Source organism: Nansenia antarctica (genome assembly GCF_963989245.1).
Source record: "Nansenia antarctica genome assembly, chromosome: 9".
Taxonomy (NCBI): domain Eukaryota; kingdom Metazoa; phylum Chordata; class Actinopteri; order Argentiniformes; family Microstomatidae; genus Nansenia; species Nansenia antarctica.
The window spans coordinates 3,418,724-3,434,215 of record NC_137679.1 but is presented as its reverse complement, the minus strand read 5'-3'; the positions used below and the strand labels follow the sequence as shown (position 1 = coordinate 3,434,215).

Genomic DNA, 15,492 nt, shown 5'->3' with positions numbered 1-15,492 from the left:
GGATCTATCTGTTGTATAAAGGTTCTTTGGAGGACAAACTTTTAGAACACGGAACTCAAAAGGGTTCTACTTAGAATGTAAAAGGGTTCCAGAAGGCTTCTCCTTCTTATGCTTTAACACACACTATTAACTACAGAATTCAGTGACTTTTTCATCAAGATTCAGGATTGTAGGTTAGGAAATGCGTAGGATTGGTAATTGAAAGGAAAATAGTCTACTATATCATATCATATATGCATATCACAGCTGGATCAACACAAGTATTGCTAAAGTAACGGTATATATACTGCCCCTGCCCTACTCTGTCTACAATGAAAGCCACAGGTTATCTTGGAAATGCTGACTGTAATTCATAAAGGGGAAGGAAGAATGATGATCATTTCCTCATGAACAGCCATAGTGCTTATTTAGGGGACTTCTGGGGACTTCTGGGGATTTCTGGGGACTTCTCCAGTTTCCAAGCTGACCACCTTGACAAATATGTCAGCTATTTCATTTCCTCACATAAACCCAAGCCTACCGCTTCACTGGACTGCACTTCAACTCATACAAACTACAGAAAATGTGGCTAAACACTGATGGTTTAACTCGGGGCTCTTACAACCCCTGTCTTACAAACTATTAGTAAGTAAGTAAGTAACGTTTATTTATATAGCACAATTTTACAACGACAAACAGTCGCCCAAAGTGCTTAACAGATAAAACACTAGTAAAAGCGAAACAACAGATAAAAATACACTAAAAACAAGGTGCAATACAAATACAAGTGCAGAAATAAAAGTGCAAAAAGTGCAGTTGTCGGGAGGCAGGCTCACCTCAGGTCAAAGGCTGGGGGAAAAATATGTGTTTTAGCTAGTTTTTTTTAAAGCCGTGATGCTCTGTTACACCAGGCCTGAGCAAGTTAGCATTTCACCTACAGTTTAACTTCCAATGAGAATCAGATTCAGATTCAGATAAAGTTTATTGCCATTATGCATACACATATAGGAATTTGCTTTGGCGTTACAGTAGGTGCGTTTATGCTTTTTTCACATGTATACATGAACAAAAACAAATGCAAAAACAGGACAACACAGGACAGACAACAGTGCATTGGATAGTGCAACATATATAAAGTGCAGTGCAGAGTTTTTCAATGGGTCCGGTGCATATTCAGTCCTGAGCAGACTTGGGGGCGGGGGGGAGGGGGAAGCCAGAGTCATTTATCAGCCTGGCGGCTGAGGGGAAGAAACTGAGCCTGTGGCGGGCCTTTACTGTTTTAGGCAGCCGCAACCTTCTTCCAGAGGGAAGCAGGGTGAGGAGGCCGTGGCCGGCCATGATCTTCCGGCCATGATCTTCCTTGCCCTCCTCAGAGCCCTGGTGTCGTGCAGGGAGTTGAGGGAGGGCAAGGGACAGCTGATCACCCTCTCCGCTGAACGTATAACCCTCTGGTTGATATCAGCATGGTTGAGGTTGATATCAGCATGGGTTGACTCGGTGCTTCACACTCCCAAACTTTCCCTTAATGAGCTTCCTGCCTTCGCAAGGTCGCATTCCTTCCTGAAGATAAACACCAGCAGAAACATTTAGATAAGGAGTTGTGTCTGTGATGCTGCCAAGGCTGTGTCATGTCTGGGAATGATAGAGCCAGCTTCTGAGAACTTAAAGAAGAAGAAGAAGAAGGTTACAAACCCTACTCGACTCCTCTGGACTCCTCTATCATGCAAACATGCATCTGCTTCCTGGTTCCTGAGATATGTAGATGCATCGCACAAACAAAGTTATTGGTGCACTGAAAACAACACTTCAGAAAGGTGAAGTCCGTGGCCTGGGGTGGTCCAGTGGTCTAGCACCATGGCCTGGGGTGGTCCAGTGGTCTAGCACCATGGCCTGGGGGGGTCCAGTGGTCTAGCACCATGGCCTGGGGTGGTCCAGTGGTCTAGCACCATGGCCTGGGGTGGTCCAGTGGTCTAGCACCATGGCCTGGGGTGGTCCAGTGGTCTAGCACCGCAGTGCACACGTATGCCCAAGTCGCCATGGGTTCGAATCCGGCCCATGCCCTGCTGACATGCCCTCTCTCTCCCTTCTTCTCCTTACTTTCCAGTCTGTCTTCACTATTTTCTGTCCAATAAAATAAAAAAATATGAGTGGGACTGCCCCTAACTTGGATCAGCTACAGGAGAAAAGTCATCACTTTTTAGTAGGTACTAGAGTACTGTAAAACAGCATGATTTGAGCCTTTTCCCAAAACTGGCAAATGTTTTGCCAGGCTTGTACGACGTGGTGTTCACCTCGAATAAACTTTCCCCTAGAGTGTCTAGTTCTTCCGAAATGTTTTGCCGAGTGAGAAAGAAAGAGAGGGGCGAGCGAGGGCCGAGAGAGTAAGTGAGACACCAGTAAGTTTGTGTCGTCTCTCACCATCGTGCCATTTTCACCGTGACCTTGTGGGAAACCTAGTCTCTACTAGGCCTCTCTGGGAATTATACCCTCAGCGAAATGATGGCCTGCCATTTACGGTAGCTTTCCAAACACTCTCTCTCTATCCACTCCTCTGCCTCCGCTAGGCCCCCGCTCAAGAACCCTAAAAAGGATGTCAAACTGTATTTGACTGAGGCTATTTTCAGTGTAGTGTTTTAAAACCCTAAATTAAGAAAATGGGGTTTAACCTCCACTTCCCCTGACAATTATGGAAATGATAAGTATTGACTAGCAAAAAGCACAAGACGGGGACTTCTGTTCACAAGATCTCTAGGCCTAGTTCTCCCCACTTCCTTTAAAACGGATACGTTGCCAAATTGTAGACCTTGCACTTTTTCTACAAATGTAATCTACAATCACAACATGCTACCACAACATACTTGTTAAGTCATAAACCCCCCCCCACAATGCTTCCTCTTCTCTAGTGACATGTCATCCAAGTGTCACTTCCGAGTTTCCTTCAGTAAAGAATGTCAAATTGTAGACCCCAGTATGTCTAATCTACAATCCTCCCAACATTTTTAGAACACAAAAAAAATGTCCCCCTCCCAGCGATATTTTTATTCCCATGTGAACATGCCTAAAACCTTGACAGGCCGTCTGCTCGTCATCACAGTGCAGACAGCGGTCGCTGGCGGAAGCATCCAGCATCTCTGTGTGTGTGCTGCTGACACAGCCGTTGCTAGTCACAGAGAAACGCAGGCAGCCCACCACTCATGACAGTCTCGTTCCCCGTCCCCTGCCCAGGACTAACAGGAGTGCGCAGTCAGTGTTGTATGTAATACAAACATGTCATGCTGTGTGACCATTGACGAGAAATGCAGAGCTGTCACTCAGCCCCATCTTTCTCTCTAAGCGCCAGGGAGCGGGGGGGGGGGGGTAGTGGAGGCCTAGTAGTGGATAGTCAGTCAGTTGGACTGGTGACCTAGAAGGTCATGAGTTCAAACACCACCACTAGTGTGCCCTTGAGTAAGACCTGGGAACACCACCACTAGTGTGCCCTTGCGTAAGACCTGGGAACACCACCACTAGTGTGCCCTTGAGTAAGACCTGGGGAACAACACCACTAGTGTGTCCTTGAGTAAGACATGGGGAACACCACCACCAGTGTGCCCTTGAGTAAGACCTGGGAACACCACCACTAGTGTGCCCTTGAGTAAGACCTGGGAACACCACCACTAGTGTGCCCTTGAGTAAGACCTGGGAACACCACCACTAGTGTGCCCTTGAGTAAGACCAGGGAACACCACCACTAGTGTGTCCTTGAGTAAGACCAGGGAACACCACCACTAGTGTGTCCTTGAGTAAGACCTGGGGAACACCACCACTAGTGTGCCCTTGAGTAAGACCTGGGAACACCACCACTAGTGTGTCCTTGAGTAAGACCTGGGAACACCACCACTAGTGTGTCCTTGAGTAAGACCTGGGAACACCACCACTAGTGTGTCCTTGAGTAAGACCTGGGAACACCACCACTAGTGTGTCCTTGAGTAAGACCTGGGAACACCACCACTAGTGTGCCCTTGAGTAAGACCTGGGAACACCACCACGAGTGTGCCCTTGAGTAAGACCTGGGAACCCCACCACTAGTGTGCCCTTGAGTAAGACCTGGGAACACCACCACTAGTGTGCCCTTGAGTAAGACCTGGGAACACCACCACTAGTGTGCCCTTGAGTAAGACCTGGGGAACACCACCACTAGTGTGCCCTTGAGTAAGACCTGGGAACACCACCACTATTGTGTCCTTGAGTAAGACCTGGGGAACACCACCACTAGTGTGCCCTTGAGTAAGACCTGGGAACACCACCACTAGTGTGCCCTTGAGAAAGATCTGGGAACACCACCACTAGTGTGCCCTTGAGTAAGACCTGGGAACACCACCACTAGTGTGTCCTTGAGTAAGACCTGGGGAACACCACCACTAGTGTGCCCTTGAGTAAGACCTGGGAACACCACCACTAGTGTGTCCTTGAGTAAGACCTGGGAACACCACCACTAGTGTGTCCTTGAGTAAGACCTGGGAACACCACCACTAGTGTGTCCTTGAGTAAGACCTGGGGAACACCACCACTAGTGTGCCCTTGAGTAAGACCTGGGAACACCACCACTAGTGTGTCCTTGAGTAAGACCTGGGAACACCACCACTAGTGTGTCCTTGAGTAAGACCTGGGAACACCACCACTAGTGTGTCCTTGAGTAAGACCTGGGGAACACCACCACTAGTGTGCCCTTGAGTAAGATCTGGGAACACCACCACTAGTGTGCCCTTGAGTAAGACCTGGGAACACCACCACTAGTGTGCCCTTGAGTAAGACCTGGGGAACACCACCACTAGTGTGCCCTTGAGTAAGACCTGGGAACACCACCACTAGTGTGCCCTTGAGTAAGACCTGGGAACACCACCACTAGTGTGTCCTTGAGTAAGACCTGGGAACACCACCACTAGTGTGTCCTTGAGTAAGACCTGGGAACACCACCACTAGTGTGTCCTTGAGTAAGACCTGGGAACACCACCACTAGTGTGTCCTTGAGTAAGACCTGGGAACACCACCACTAGTGTGTCCTTGAGTAAGGCAGTTAGCCCCAAGTTACTCCAGGGAGACTGTCCTTGTAATCTCTAATTGTAAATGTGCTTTGGAGAAAAGCTACATGCTTTAATGGTTAAAATGTAAATGGAACAACAGGCCATGTTTGTGACGCATTCCTCCTCACCCTACTCCTGTGTGACCAGGAGTGTGGACATGCAATGTGACAAGCTATACGTTATTCATATTGTGTTTGTGTAAGTTAAGATATTAGGACTTTTTAACATCACGCTATAAAGCTGACTGAGCACTCAATATGCATACTGTATTCTGTATACTGCATATAATGTATATACTGTATGTATATTTACTTAATATATATTATCATATATTTCCCCCTCCCCTTCCCATGTGTCCCCAGCACTACCTTAATTAGGCCCCTATACTTTATTTTATTTATTTTGTTTCTTTTTATTATTACTACTCAATCTTTTCAGTTTGTAAAGAGTCTTTGAGTGTCTAGAAAAGCACTATATAAGTCTAATTTATTATTATTATTGTTATTATTATTATTATTATTATTATATAGGCTATACGTTCATCATTGCACTAGTATTGTGGTGGGTTGTGAATGGCCTCAGTTACCTTATTTTTTAATTATTTTTTTTGTACACCTTAATCCCAGCAAGAGGTTTTCTCATTGCCAGTTGGAAACATTTAGCCTCTGTTTATGTCCACATCTAGTAGATGTTCTGATGTCCATCTGTCCCTATTGATTGTGATTGATTGTGCTGGAAAGGCTTGGATGTGTGCCGCTGTCTGTCATGTGCGTGTTCTTTTGTTTTAACATGTAACCTGATTCCTCTTCAGCCCCCCCCCCCTCCGCCCAAGAGGCTTTTGTCTTTTGCCAGGCCGCCAATGCAAATAAGAATGAGTTCTTATTGGCCTGCCTGGTTGAATAAAGGTTAAATAAAATGAATAAATTGAACAGCCAATCACAGCCCTGTCTCCCCCCAGCAGGTGACTACTGTGAGGTGAACGTGTGCGTCAACGGGGGGACATGTGTGACCTCAGCGTCGGCGCCCTTCATCTGCATCTGCATGGACGGCTTCACCGGAGACACCTGTGAAGACAAAGAGACAGGTATGGAGGACATGACAGGACATAACTGGGGTTTTCAGACTGGTAAGCTAGGACAGGAGGAAAGGACAGGAGGACAGGGCAGGACAGGAGGACAGGACAGGGCAGGACAGGAGGACAGGGCAGGACAGGACAGGGCAGGACAGGAGGACAGGACAGGAGGACAGGACAGGACAGGACAGGACAGGAGGACAGGGCAGGACAGGAGGACAGGACAGGAGGACAGGACAGGACAGGGCAGGACAGGGCAGGACAGGAGGGCAGGACAGGAGGACAGGACAGGACAGGAGGACAGGACAGGAGGACAGGGCAGGACAGGACAGGACAGGACAGGGCAGGACAGGACAGGACAGGACAGGGCAGGACAGGACAGGACAGGAGGCCAGGACAGGACAGGGCAGGACAGGGCAGGACAGGACAGGACAGGACAGGGCAGGACAGGACAGGACAGGAGGCCAGGACAGGACAGGACAGGACAGGGCAGGACAGGACAGGACAGGGCAGGACAGGACAGGACAGGAGGCCAGGACAGGACAGGGCAGGACAGGGCAGGGCAGGACAGGACAGGACAGGCGATTTCTCCTAGAAGGCGGTCCACCATAAGCCTTTTCAACGCAGGATGGAAAAAACCATAAACATAAGTGTGCCTGCCAAAGTGAGGAACCTTCAGTGTCTAACCAATATTCTTAAGCAGCAGAGCAGAGACTCTCAAACACGCTGACAGATCGATCGATCAATGGATGAATAGATTAGGGTTTGAGTCGGGATTCCACTTGGTCAGTTAATTAAATTACTTTATCATTCATTTATACATTAGATTAATTTTCGCTCTTCTTTTATAGAGTAGATTTCAGTTAAATGTGTTTCTCGGAAACCTGTTTGTGTTACTTTTTTTTTTTTACGATAAATCTTGTTTATTTTAATTCTCCCGTCTCCTCTGGTTCTTGTCCCCCCCGGCTTTATCTTATTGTTACGTCCCATATCCCTAGACCTTAAATGGGGTCGTAACACTTGTGTTTTCCGCCCCCTCCTCCCGCAGGCCCTTGCCACCCCAACCCCTGCCAGAACGACGCGGTCTGCGAGGTCAACGGGGGGTCGCGGCGGGGGGACGTGTTCAGCGAGTACGTCTGCAAGTGTCAGGAGGGCTTCGATGGGATCCACTGCCAGAACAGTAAGACCCCTACAGATGAACTATGACCCCTACAGCTGTCTACAAGCTGCCTGTTTAACATGAACTATGATCTCTTCGTGGCCTGGGGTAGCACCATGGCCTGGGGTGGTCCAGTGGTCTAGCACCATGGCCTGGGGTGGTCCAGTGGTCTAGCACCATGGCCTGGGGTGGTCCAGTGGTCTAGCACCATGGCCTGGGGTGGTCCATTGGTCTAGCACCATGGCCTGGGGTGGTCCAGTGGTCTAGCACCATGGCCTGGGGTGGTCCAGTGGTCTGGTACCGTGGCCTGGGGTGTTAATAATGTTGTTATTATGGCAGAGTGATAATTATCCAAACTGATATCCTGTTGCATGTAATAATATATACAATACATATACAACTCAGAGACTCACCCTCACTCTCCACTTTTAAATCCCACCTCAAAACCTACCTGTTCTCCCACGCATACAACCTCCCCTACCCCTAACCATCTCCCCTAACCCTGCCACCCCCCTCCCCCTCCCCCCCTGGACATTGCTGTGTTAATTGTTCCCTGTGCCTGTTCGTTAACTCTGTGTTCTATGTGTTCTATGTGCTCATGTTATCTGTTGCTTGTTGTTTCTGTGTTTTCAGTTTTTTCCCCATATTGTCAGCGTCTTTGAGCCCCGGAAAAGCGCTATATAAATACAATGAATTATTATTATTATTACATGTGAACAGAGCCTTTTATGACACGACGCAGAGACAGTTGTTGTCGAGGTTCGGTAGTTAGCAGCACTTAATCAGAAGCAGCTGTTGTCCTCGTGGGACACGGCAAGGCTCAGCTCCCGACTGGAACAGAGAACATAGAACATGTGCTGCTGCCCTCCACCGCCCCTGGGCCTGGACACGGAGACAGATGGTGACTGTACGCGCTGTTCTGTTCAGTAGAACCATCCAGGGCGAAAACGGTGCAGTTCAATATTACATAAAATAACTTATGTATACATTTTAGATGGCGTGACGTGGTGGTTCTGAAGTGTAGGCTGTATTCTGACATTGACAGAGCAGAAACGGCAAAGAAAAGTCTAAAAGAAACCAAGGATAAGCTAGACAATGTGTTCTGACAGTCTTCTTCAGGTGGGGAGGTACTGTCGCTCTGTGTAGATGGACTCTGTTTGGACACGGGCCTTCTTTGCACTGCTTAGAGCTTCTGCTAGCTGACACTGCCTGTGGGGGAGGAGGGGAAAACACACACACACACACACACACACACACACACACACACACACACACACTTCAGGTGGTGAGTCTATACTGTAGCTCTGTGTAGATCAGTGGTTCTCACCCTTTTTTGGGCCAGCGCCCCCCTGTCTGTTATCCAGGTCTCTTACCTGCCCCCCCATCATTAAAGTAGGCTTATTTTCTTCCCTGAATATTAATGTTGACTAATTCTGTGTTATATCATTTAAAAAGAAGCATGTCACTGAATGCCAAATAATAGATTTGATTTAACTGGGCCAGGGGTCTACAACCTTTACTAAAGGTTTACTTTAGTACTAAACTTTCAAAAGACCCATACTGTATATGCATACAACCGAATGCTAAACTAAACGATAAATGCATAGATGGACTCTGTGTAGATGGACTCAGGGCTTCTTTGCGCTGCGTAGAGCTTCTGCTGGCTGACACTGCCTGTGGGGGAGGAGGGACACACACACACACACACACACACACACACACACACACACACACTGCTGTGGTCAGCACTATCTGTGTCCTTTTTAACTGCCAAGTCATCCCAGAAATGGTCCTCTGTGGCTCAGCTGGTAGAGCATGACTCTAACAACGCTTAGGTTGTGGGTTCAATTCCCGTTGGGACTGTATATACTGAAACGTACGCACTCACTGTAATGTAAGTCGCTTTGGATAAAAGCGTCAGCTAAATGGCATATATTATTATTATATTATATTGTATTATAAACGGCAAGTTCAACCTGTAACAAAGTCAGATAATGTTGTAAACAATAGCGACTAATCGGTTTGCCCTGAACACACTAAAACAGATGTTCTGTGAGGAGACATTGGCAGGGCTCCCACGGGTCCTTGAAATCCTTGAAAGTTTGTGAATTTGAGAAAAAGAAATCAAGGTCTTAAAAGTTTGTGAAAATAGACATGGGTCATTGAAAGTGCTTGAATTCCCCCCCCCCCTCTCTCTCTCTCTCTCTCTCTCTCTCTCTCTCTCTCTCTCTCTCTCTCTCTCTCTAAAAAAAAATATATATTCAAAAATGTTTTACTTAGCTCGTCAACTAGTTCTGTCTCAAGCTATGCCGTGTTCAGTCCTTGAATTTGAGGGAATTGAGTGCTTGAATTCGATGTTTCAGAAGGTGTGGGAACCCTGTTCTACGCTAGTTCTTCGATTACTGGGTTATAATTTATGATTTATGGCTATTTTGACATGGGAAATGTCCATGCCCCATAATGCTTAAAAAGCTTATTTGACTTAAAGGTCATGGCTTTTTATTTTTATTTTGTGTTTATACCAGTTATGGTATTATTATGATTTACTGGCTCTTTTGACTTGAAATGTTCATGCCCATAATTACGATGGTTTAACATGATTCATGATTCAGATGTGTATTTAACTTTATGAAGTTTGTTTTACGGCCACGTTTTTCCTGCACGAGCCACAAAACATTAGTTTGCGTCCGCAGTAAGATCCCCACTGTCACCCAGAGAAGAAGAGATTAAGAGATGGCTCTGAGGCTAATTAAATATAATGAAGATAATCGATTTGACTGCATAAGTACATGGCGCTTGTGGAACCAGGCTATTATGGCTTTGCCTCCAGTAAAGTATGCCTTTGCTGCCAGTAAACGTGACTCGTAGAAAGCCGCCAAATTGGAGTCGTACAGTATTAGATAAATCTTCCCTGCTGTTAAACAGGATGACATTCACTCACCACACACACACATTCACTCACTCACACACACCCACACACACACTAGCACAAGCCCACACACACACACACACACACGCGCGCGCGCGCTTGCTTGGCACGTACACACAGTACAGTACACACACTCACCATTCACAGTTCACACGCCACCCAACTGGCCACTCACACACAAACAGCGGGCTCTCTCATGCTCATCCAGCCAACAGGAAGTGGTCCGCGGCACACAGCACACCCACCACGTCATTGGTTGCCGGGGGAAGATGGAAGTGGAAGTGGAGGCGGAAAAGTGAATTAAGTCTGACGATGTCACAGTCTCCGCTCAGGTCTGACACCAGAGAGAGGACTGGCACACAGAGAGAGAGGCTGTGACAGCCATGTCCAATGATGTTGACTCACTCTGTGTGTGTGTGTGTGTGTGTGTGTGTGTGTGTGTGTGTGCCTCTCTATCTCTCTGTCTCTGTGTGAGTGAGTGTGTGTGCGTGAGAGTGCCTCTCTGTCTCTGTCTCTGTGTGAGTGTGAGTGAGTGAGTGTGTGTGTGAGTGCCTCTCTCTATCTCTCTGTCTCTGTCTCTGTGAGTGAGAGTGTATGAGAGTGTGTGAGAGTGTGTGAGAGTGTGTCAGTGTGAGTGTGTGTGAGAGTGTGTGAGGGTCTATCTGTCTGTCTCTGTGTGTCTCTGTGTGAGTGTGCACACTCACGTGCGGCATGCGTGATGACCACATTCTGTGTGTGTGTGTGTGTGCGCCTTTCTATCTGTCTGTCTCTGTGTGAGTGTGCACACTCACGTGCGCCATGCGTGACGACCACATTCTGGTTGTGTGTGTGTGTGTGTGTACAGTTAACCTCTGAGACCAGGCTAGTTTCTAGTTCAGAAAGCCTGAGGTAAATCCTTCACAGAGATGAGGAGTGATGCCTACCTGGCAACACGTCAAACCAACCAATCAAAATCCCTCGTTTTGAAGTCAAGATTTTCTTTCATTTTCTTTAATGTTGCACCAGAACCAGCATCACAGGCAACAACTCTCTGCAAACTAGTCCTATCTGGTCAGGAAATACAACGCACATAACAACAAAACAGCCATTATACAGGCATGTAGGGAGGGGGGGTTGTTGGAATGGAACGTCCAATGAAATTCCAACCACATTCCCTCCCTATCACTCTGGCCAGTTCAATCCAAGCTGAGGCGTGAGAACAGTGTGAATTGGAGGTATTGGGGGCGGCTGTGTCTCAGGAGGTAGAGGCTGTGTCTCAGGAGGAAGAGGCTGTGTCTCAGGAGGAAGAGGCTGTGTCTCAGGAGGTAGAGGCTGTGTCTCAGGAGGAAGAGGCTGTGTCTCAGGAGGTAGAGGCTGTGTCTCAGGAGGTAGAGGCTGTGTCTCAGGAGGTAGAGGCTGTGTCTCAGGAGGAAGAGGCTGTGTCTCAGGAGGAAGAGGCTGTGTCTCAGGAGGTAGAGGCTGTGTCTCAGGAGGTAGAGGCTGTGTCTCAGGAGGTAGAGGCTGTGTCTCAGGAGGTAGAGGCTGTGTCTCAGGAGGAAGAGGCTGTGTCTCAGGAGGTAGAGGCTGTGTCTCAGGAGGAAGAGGCTGTGTCTCAGGAGGTAGAGGCTGTGTCTCAGGAGGAAGAGGCTGTGTCTCAGGAGGTAGAGGCTGTGTCTCAGGAGGTAGAGGCTGTGTCTCAGGAGGTAGAGGCTGTGTCTCAGGAGGAAGAGGCTGTGTCTCAGGAGGTAGAGGCTGTGTCTCAGGAGGTAGAGGCTGTGTCTCAGGAGGTAGAGGCTGTGTCTCAGGAGGTAGAGGCTGTGTCTCAGGAGGTAGAGGCTGTGTCTCAGGAGGTAGAGGCTGTGTCTCAGGAGGTAGAGGTTGTGTCTCAGGAGGTAGAGGCTGTGTCTCAGGAGGTAGAGGCTGTGTCTCAGGAGGTAGAGGCTGTGTCTCAGGAGGTAGAGGCTGTGTCTCAGGAGGTAGAGGCTGTGTCTCAGGAGGTAGAGGCTGTGTCTCAGGAGGTAGAGGCTGTGTCTCAGGAGGTAGAGGCTGTGTCTCAGGAGGTAGAGGCTGTGTCTCAGGAGGAAGAGGCTGTGTCTCAGGAGGTAGAGGCTGTGTTTCAGGAGGAAGAGGCTGTGTCTCAGGAGGTAGAGGCTGTGTCTCAGGAGGTAGAGTCTGTGTCTCAGGAGGTAGAGGCTGTGTCTCAGGAGGTAGAGGCTGGGACTCAGGAGGTAGAGGCTGTGTCTCAGGAGGTAGAGGCTGGTGGAGGTAGAGGCTGTGACTCAGGAGGTAGAGGCTGTGTCTCAGGAGGTAGAGGCTGTGTCTCAGGAGGCAGAGCCGGCGTCTAATGATCACAAGGTTGGCAGATCGGCGGTTCGAGCCCCGGCTGGCCACATGTCGAAGTGTCCTTGGGCAAGACACTAAACCCCAAATTGCTCCCAGTGAGCGGGCCGGCGCCTTGCAGGGTAGCTTGCTGCCGTTGGTGTGTGAATGTGTGTGTGAATGGGTGAATGAGAGGCCGTTGTAAAGCGCTTTGGATAAAGGCTAAATAAAGTGTGAATTGGGGGTGTGGCTACGTGAGAGCAGTGTGAATTGGGGGAGTGGCTACGTGAGAACAGTGTGAATTGGTGGGTGAATGAGAGGCTGTTGTAAAGTGCTTTGGAATAAGGCGCTATATAAGTCAGTCCAGTGGTGTAGTCTAGTTTTTTCTAGTGGGTATACTGTGATTTTCTTCCTCCCAGCCTCATATTGTTCATTTCGGAACGCCATAAAAATACATCTGCGCTCCCTATCTAGTGTTATATATCTCACATTACATGTTATAAGGCTGATCTGTGCACGATAGTGCTGCATTTTGACATATTTCACGTCGCATCTCCCCCTGTTGATGGTATATGACGCTATAGTCAGTCCCAATGGTCCAAAAGTCAAGTGCTTCGTAACACAGACGGGTGAATTTTATGAATGAAAGTGTGAAAGTTCTGTCACAAAACGCCGTTACGCATCCTTGCGTATTTTTAAGTGGGTATACAGAAATCCTTGGCCTTTCCTAGTGGGTACACGGCGTAGTCCTGCGTATCACGTAGACTACACCACTGAGTAACAGTCCATTTCAGTGTGGCTTAACCAGAGCACCTACTACAGTTCTCTCTACAATCATGAAAGCGATCATCTAATATCTAAGCCAATCAGAGCTCTCGCTCCCCTACAGTGGAGGAGGTGGAGCAGGAAGCTCTGTGCGTGGTCTCTGGTCTGCCAGGGTAGGACCAGGGCTATTCTAGAAACACTACAGACGGCCCGCATGGACACAAGCCAGTCCCCGAACAGTGTTTTGAGAGCAAATTACAACGTTTTGATACTTCAATATTTTAATTTAGCAGCCTTCCTTTCTTTCTTTCGTTCTTTTTTTTGTTTGTTTTGTTTTGGACCCGTCCTGTGGTTACATCTGGTGGCATTACCATCGGGGAGATCCCCTCAGCAGTGCCACGTTTCATGTTTTTTTGGTGATATTACATGTTTGGCATTTAGCAGACGCCTTATTCCAAGTGAATCATCAATCCACCAGTCGTAGCAGGAAGAGTAATCCAGCTCAGGCCCGGGGCGATTGATAGAAGGAAAAACCTTCTTCTATCACCTTCTTCTAAACCGAGACTTTAAACATTTTTTTTGTATATAGACGCTGGAGAAACAGAAACAGTACAATGAAGGGCAATAGAAGTTTTAGGGGGGGTGAAGTAGAGGGGAAAAGCGGGTGTCTTCGGGAGACGCAGTGCTGGGGGGTAGTAGATGTCTCAGGAGGAGCAGTTAAGGTGTAACCTGAAGAGATGGGTCTTCAGTCTAGTCTGATATTGGTGGCGTGTTAGTTTACGGCCAATTTAGCTCACCAATCTCACAAAACACCACAGGCCATACGATGGATAACGTTGCATTATTTGACATCAACTGATCACGAGATAACATTTCAGTCTAAATGGCGCAGGACTTGACACACAAGCAGGTTTGAGTTATTTGGAGGTATTGTAGGCTGGTGTATGTATGCCCAGATGTTTGGTGCTGCTAGCTTGTATACTAGTCACATGCTACGCTAGCTGACCTTGGTCTGTATTGATTGGGGTCACGTTTCAAACAAGCAACATGAGATCTGTATTGGTTTTTACTTCATGTAGAGAAGCTATAGATCGTGTGCTCAATGGCTTCAGTATACCTCTTCATGTCTGTATCAAATGCCCTGTTAGTCAAAATCCATAGTTGGAAGCTACACAAGTGAATTATATTAGTGATGTAAGGACACTTAAGATCCCTAAATTCCTATTTAATGTTTAAAGTGATAACCATTAGGTGTAGCATATTTACAGTCTCTGTAATTCAAATACACTGCCTTCAGTTAGTAGTCACCCCCTGGACTTCACTGACTTTAAAATAGATGTAATTTGTCACTGATCTACACAAAATACCCCATAACATCCAAGTGAAAACATGATTATTATTTTTGGGTTTCCAAATTAATTAAAAATGAAAATCTGAAATGTCTTGAGTCAATAAGTACTTTGCTTTGACTCCTAACATTAGCAAAAATGTATTCAAGTTACTTAATGGGGTGGCTGTGGCGCAGGAGGTAGAGCCGGTGTCTAATGATCGCAAGGTCGGCAGATCGGCGGTTCGAGCCCCGGCTGGCCACATGTCGAGGTGTCCTTGGGCAAGGCACTGAACCCCAAATTGCTCTCAGTGAGCGGGCTGGCATTGGTGTGTGAATGTGTGTGTGAATGGGTGAATGAGAGGCCGTTGTAAAGCGCTTTGGATTCTGTAGATCAGTGACAAAAATAAACTAAATCTACAGTAGCCCACCAGTCAAAACTTTGGACACGCTTCCCCGTTCAATTGAAGTAAGCACTGTATTTTAAAGACAGGTTGTAACATGACAACACGTGGGGGGGGAACAACCTTAAGGCACTATCGCTCCAGGTGTCGGCTCAAGGCTGCTAGACTTCAGACTGAATGGAGAGAGAGAAGAGAGAGAGAGAGAGAGAGAGAGAGAGAGAAGAGAGAGAGAAGAGAAGAGAGAGAGAAGAGAGAGAGAGAAGAGAGAGAGAAGAGAGAGAGAAGAGAGAGAGAGGAGAGAGAGAAGAGAGAGAGGAGAGGAGAGAGAGGAGAGAGAGAGAAGAGAGAGAGAGAAGAGAGAGAGAGAGAAGAGAGAGAGAAGAGAGAGAGAGAAGAGAGAGAGAGGAGAGAGAGAGAGAGAGATCCCCCCCATAGCGCTACTTAGTGCAGTGTATTTGTGCATCTAAAGACCAGTTACAACCAACTTATTTAACTA

The 15,492-nt window shown here is 47.6% G+C and overlaps 2 protein-coding genes across 2 annotated transcripts in view; one reads left to right on the top strand and one right to left on the bottom strand.

Annotated features, from left to right (window-relative positions):
• The window catches only part of LOC308165161 (NACHT, LRR and PYD domains-containing protein 12-like), a 436,373-nt gene that overhangs the window by 386,731 nt on the left and 34,150 nt on the right, over positions 1–15,492 (bottom strand). The gene's annotated exons all lie outside the window — the stretch shown is intronic.
• Positions 1–15,492, top strand: part of LOC308165053 (lactadherin-like) — a gene marked incomplete at both ends in the record, with an annotated part of 44,118 nt that overhangs the window by 5,170 nt on the left and 23,456 nt on the right. Inside the window, 2 exons of the mRNA XM_080539154.1 lie at positions 6,004–6,126; positions 7,163–7,294. Coding sequence (XP_080395280.1) covers positions 6,004–6,126; positions 7,163–7,294 — 255 coding nt within the window. The remainder of the gene's footprint in view (positions 1–6,003; positions 6,127–7,162; positions 7,295–15,492) is intronic.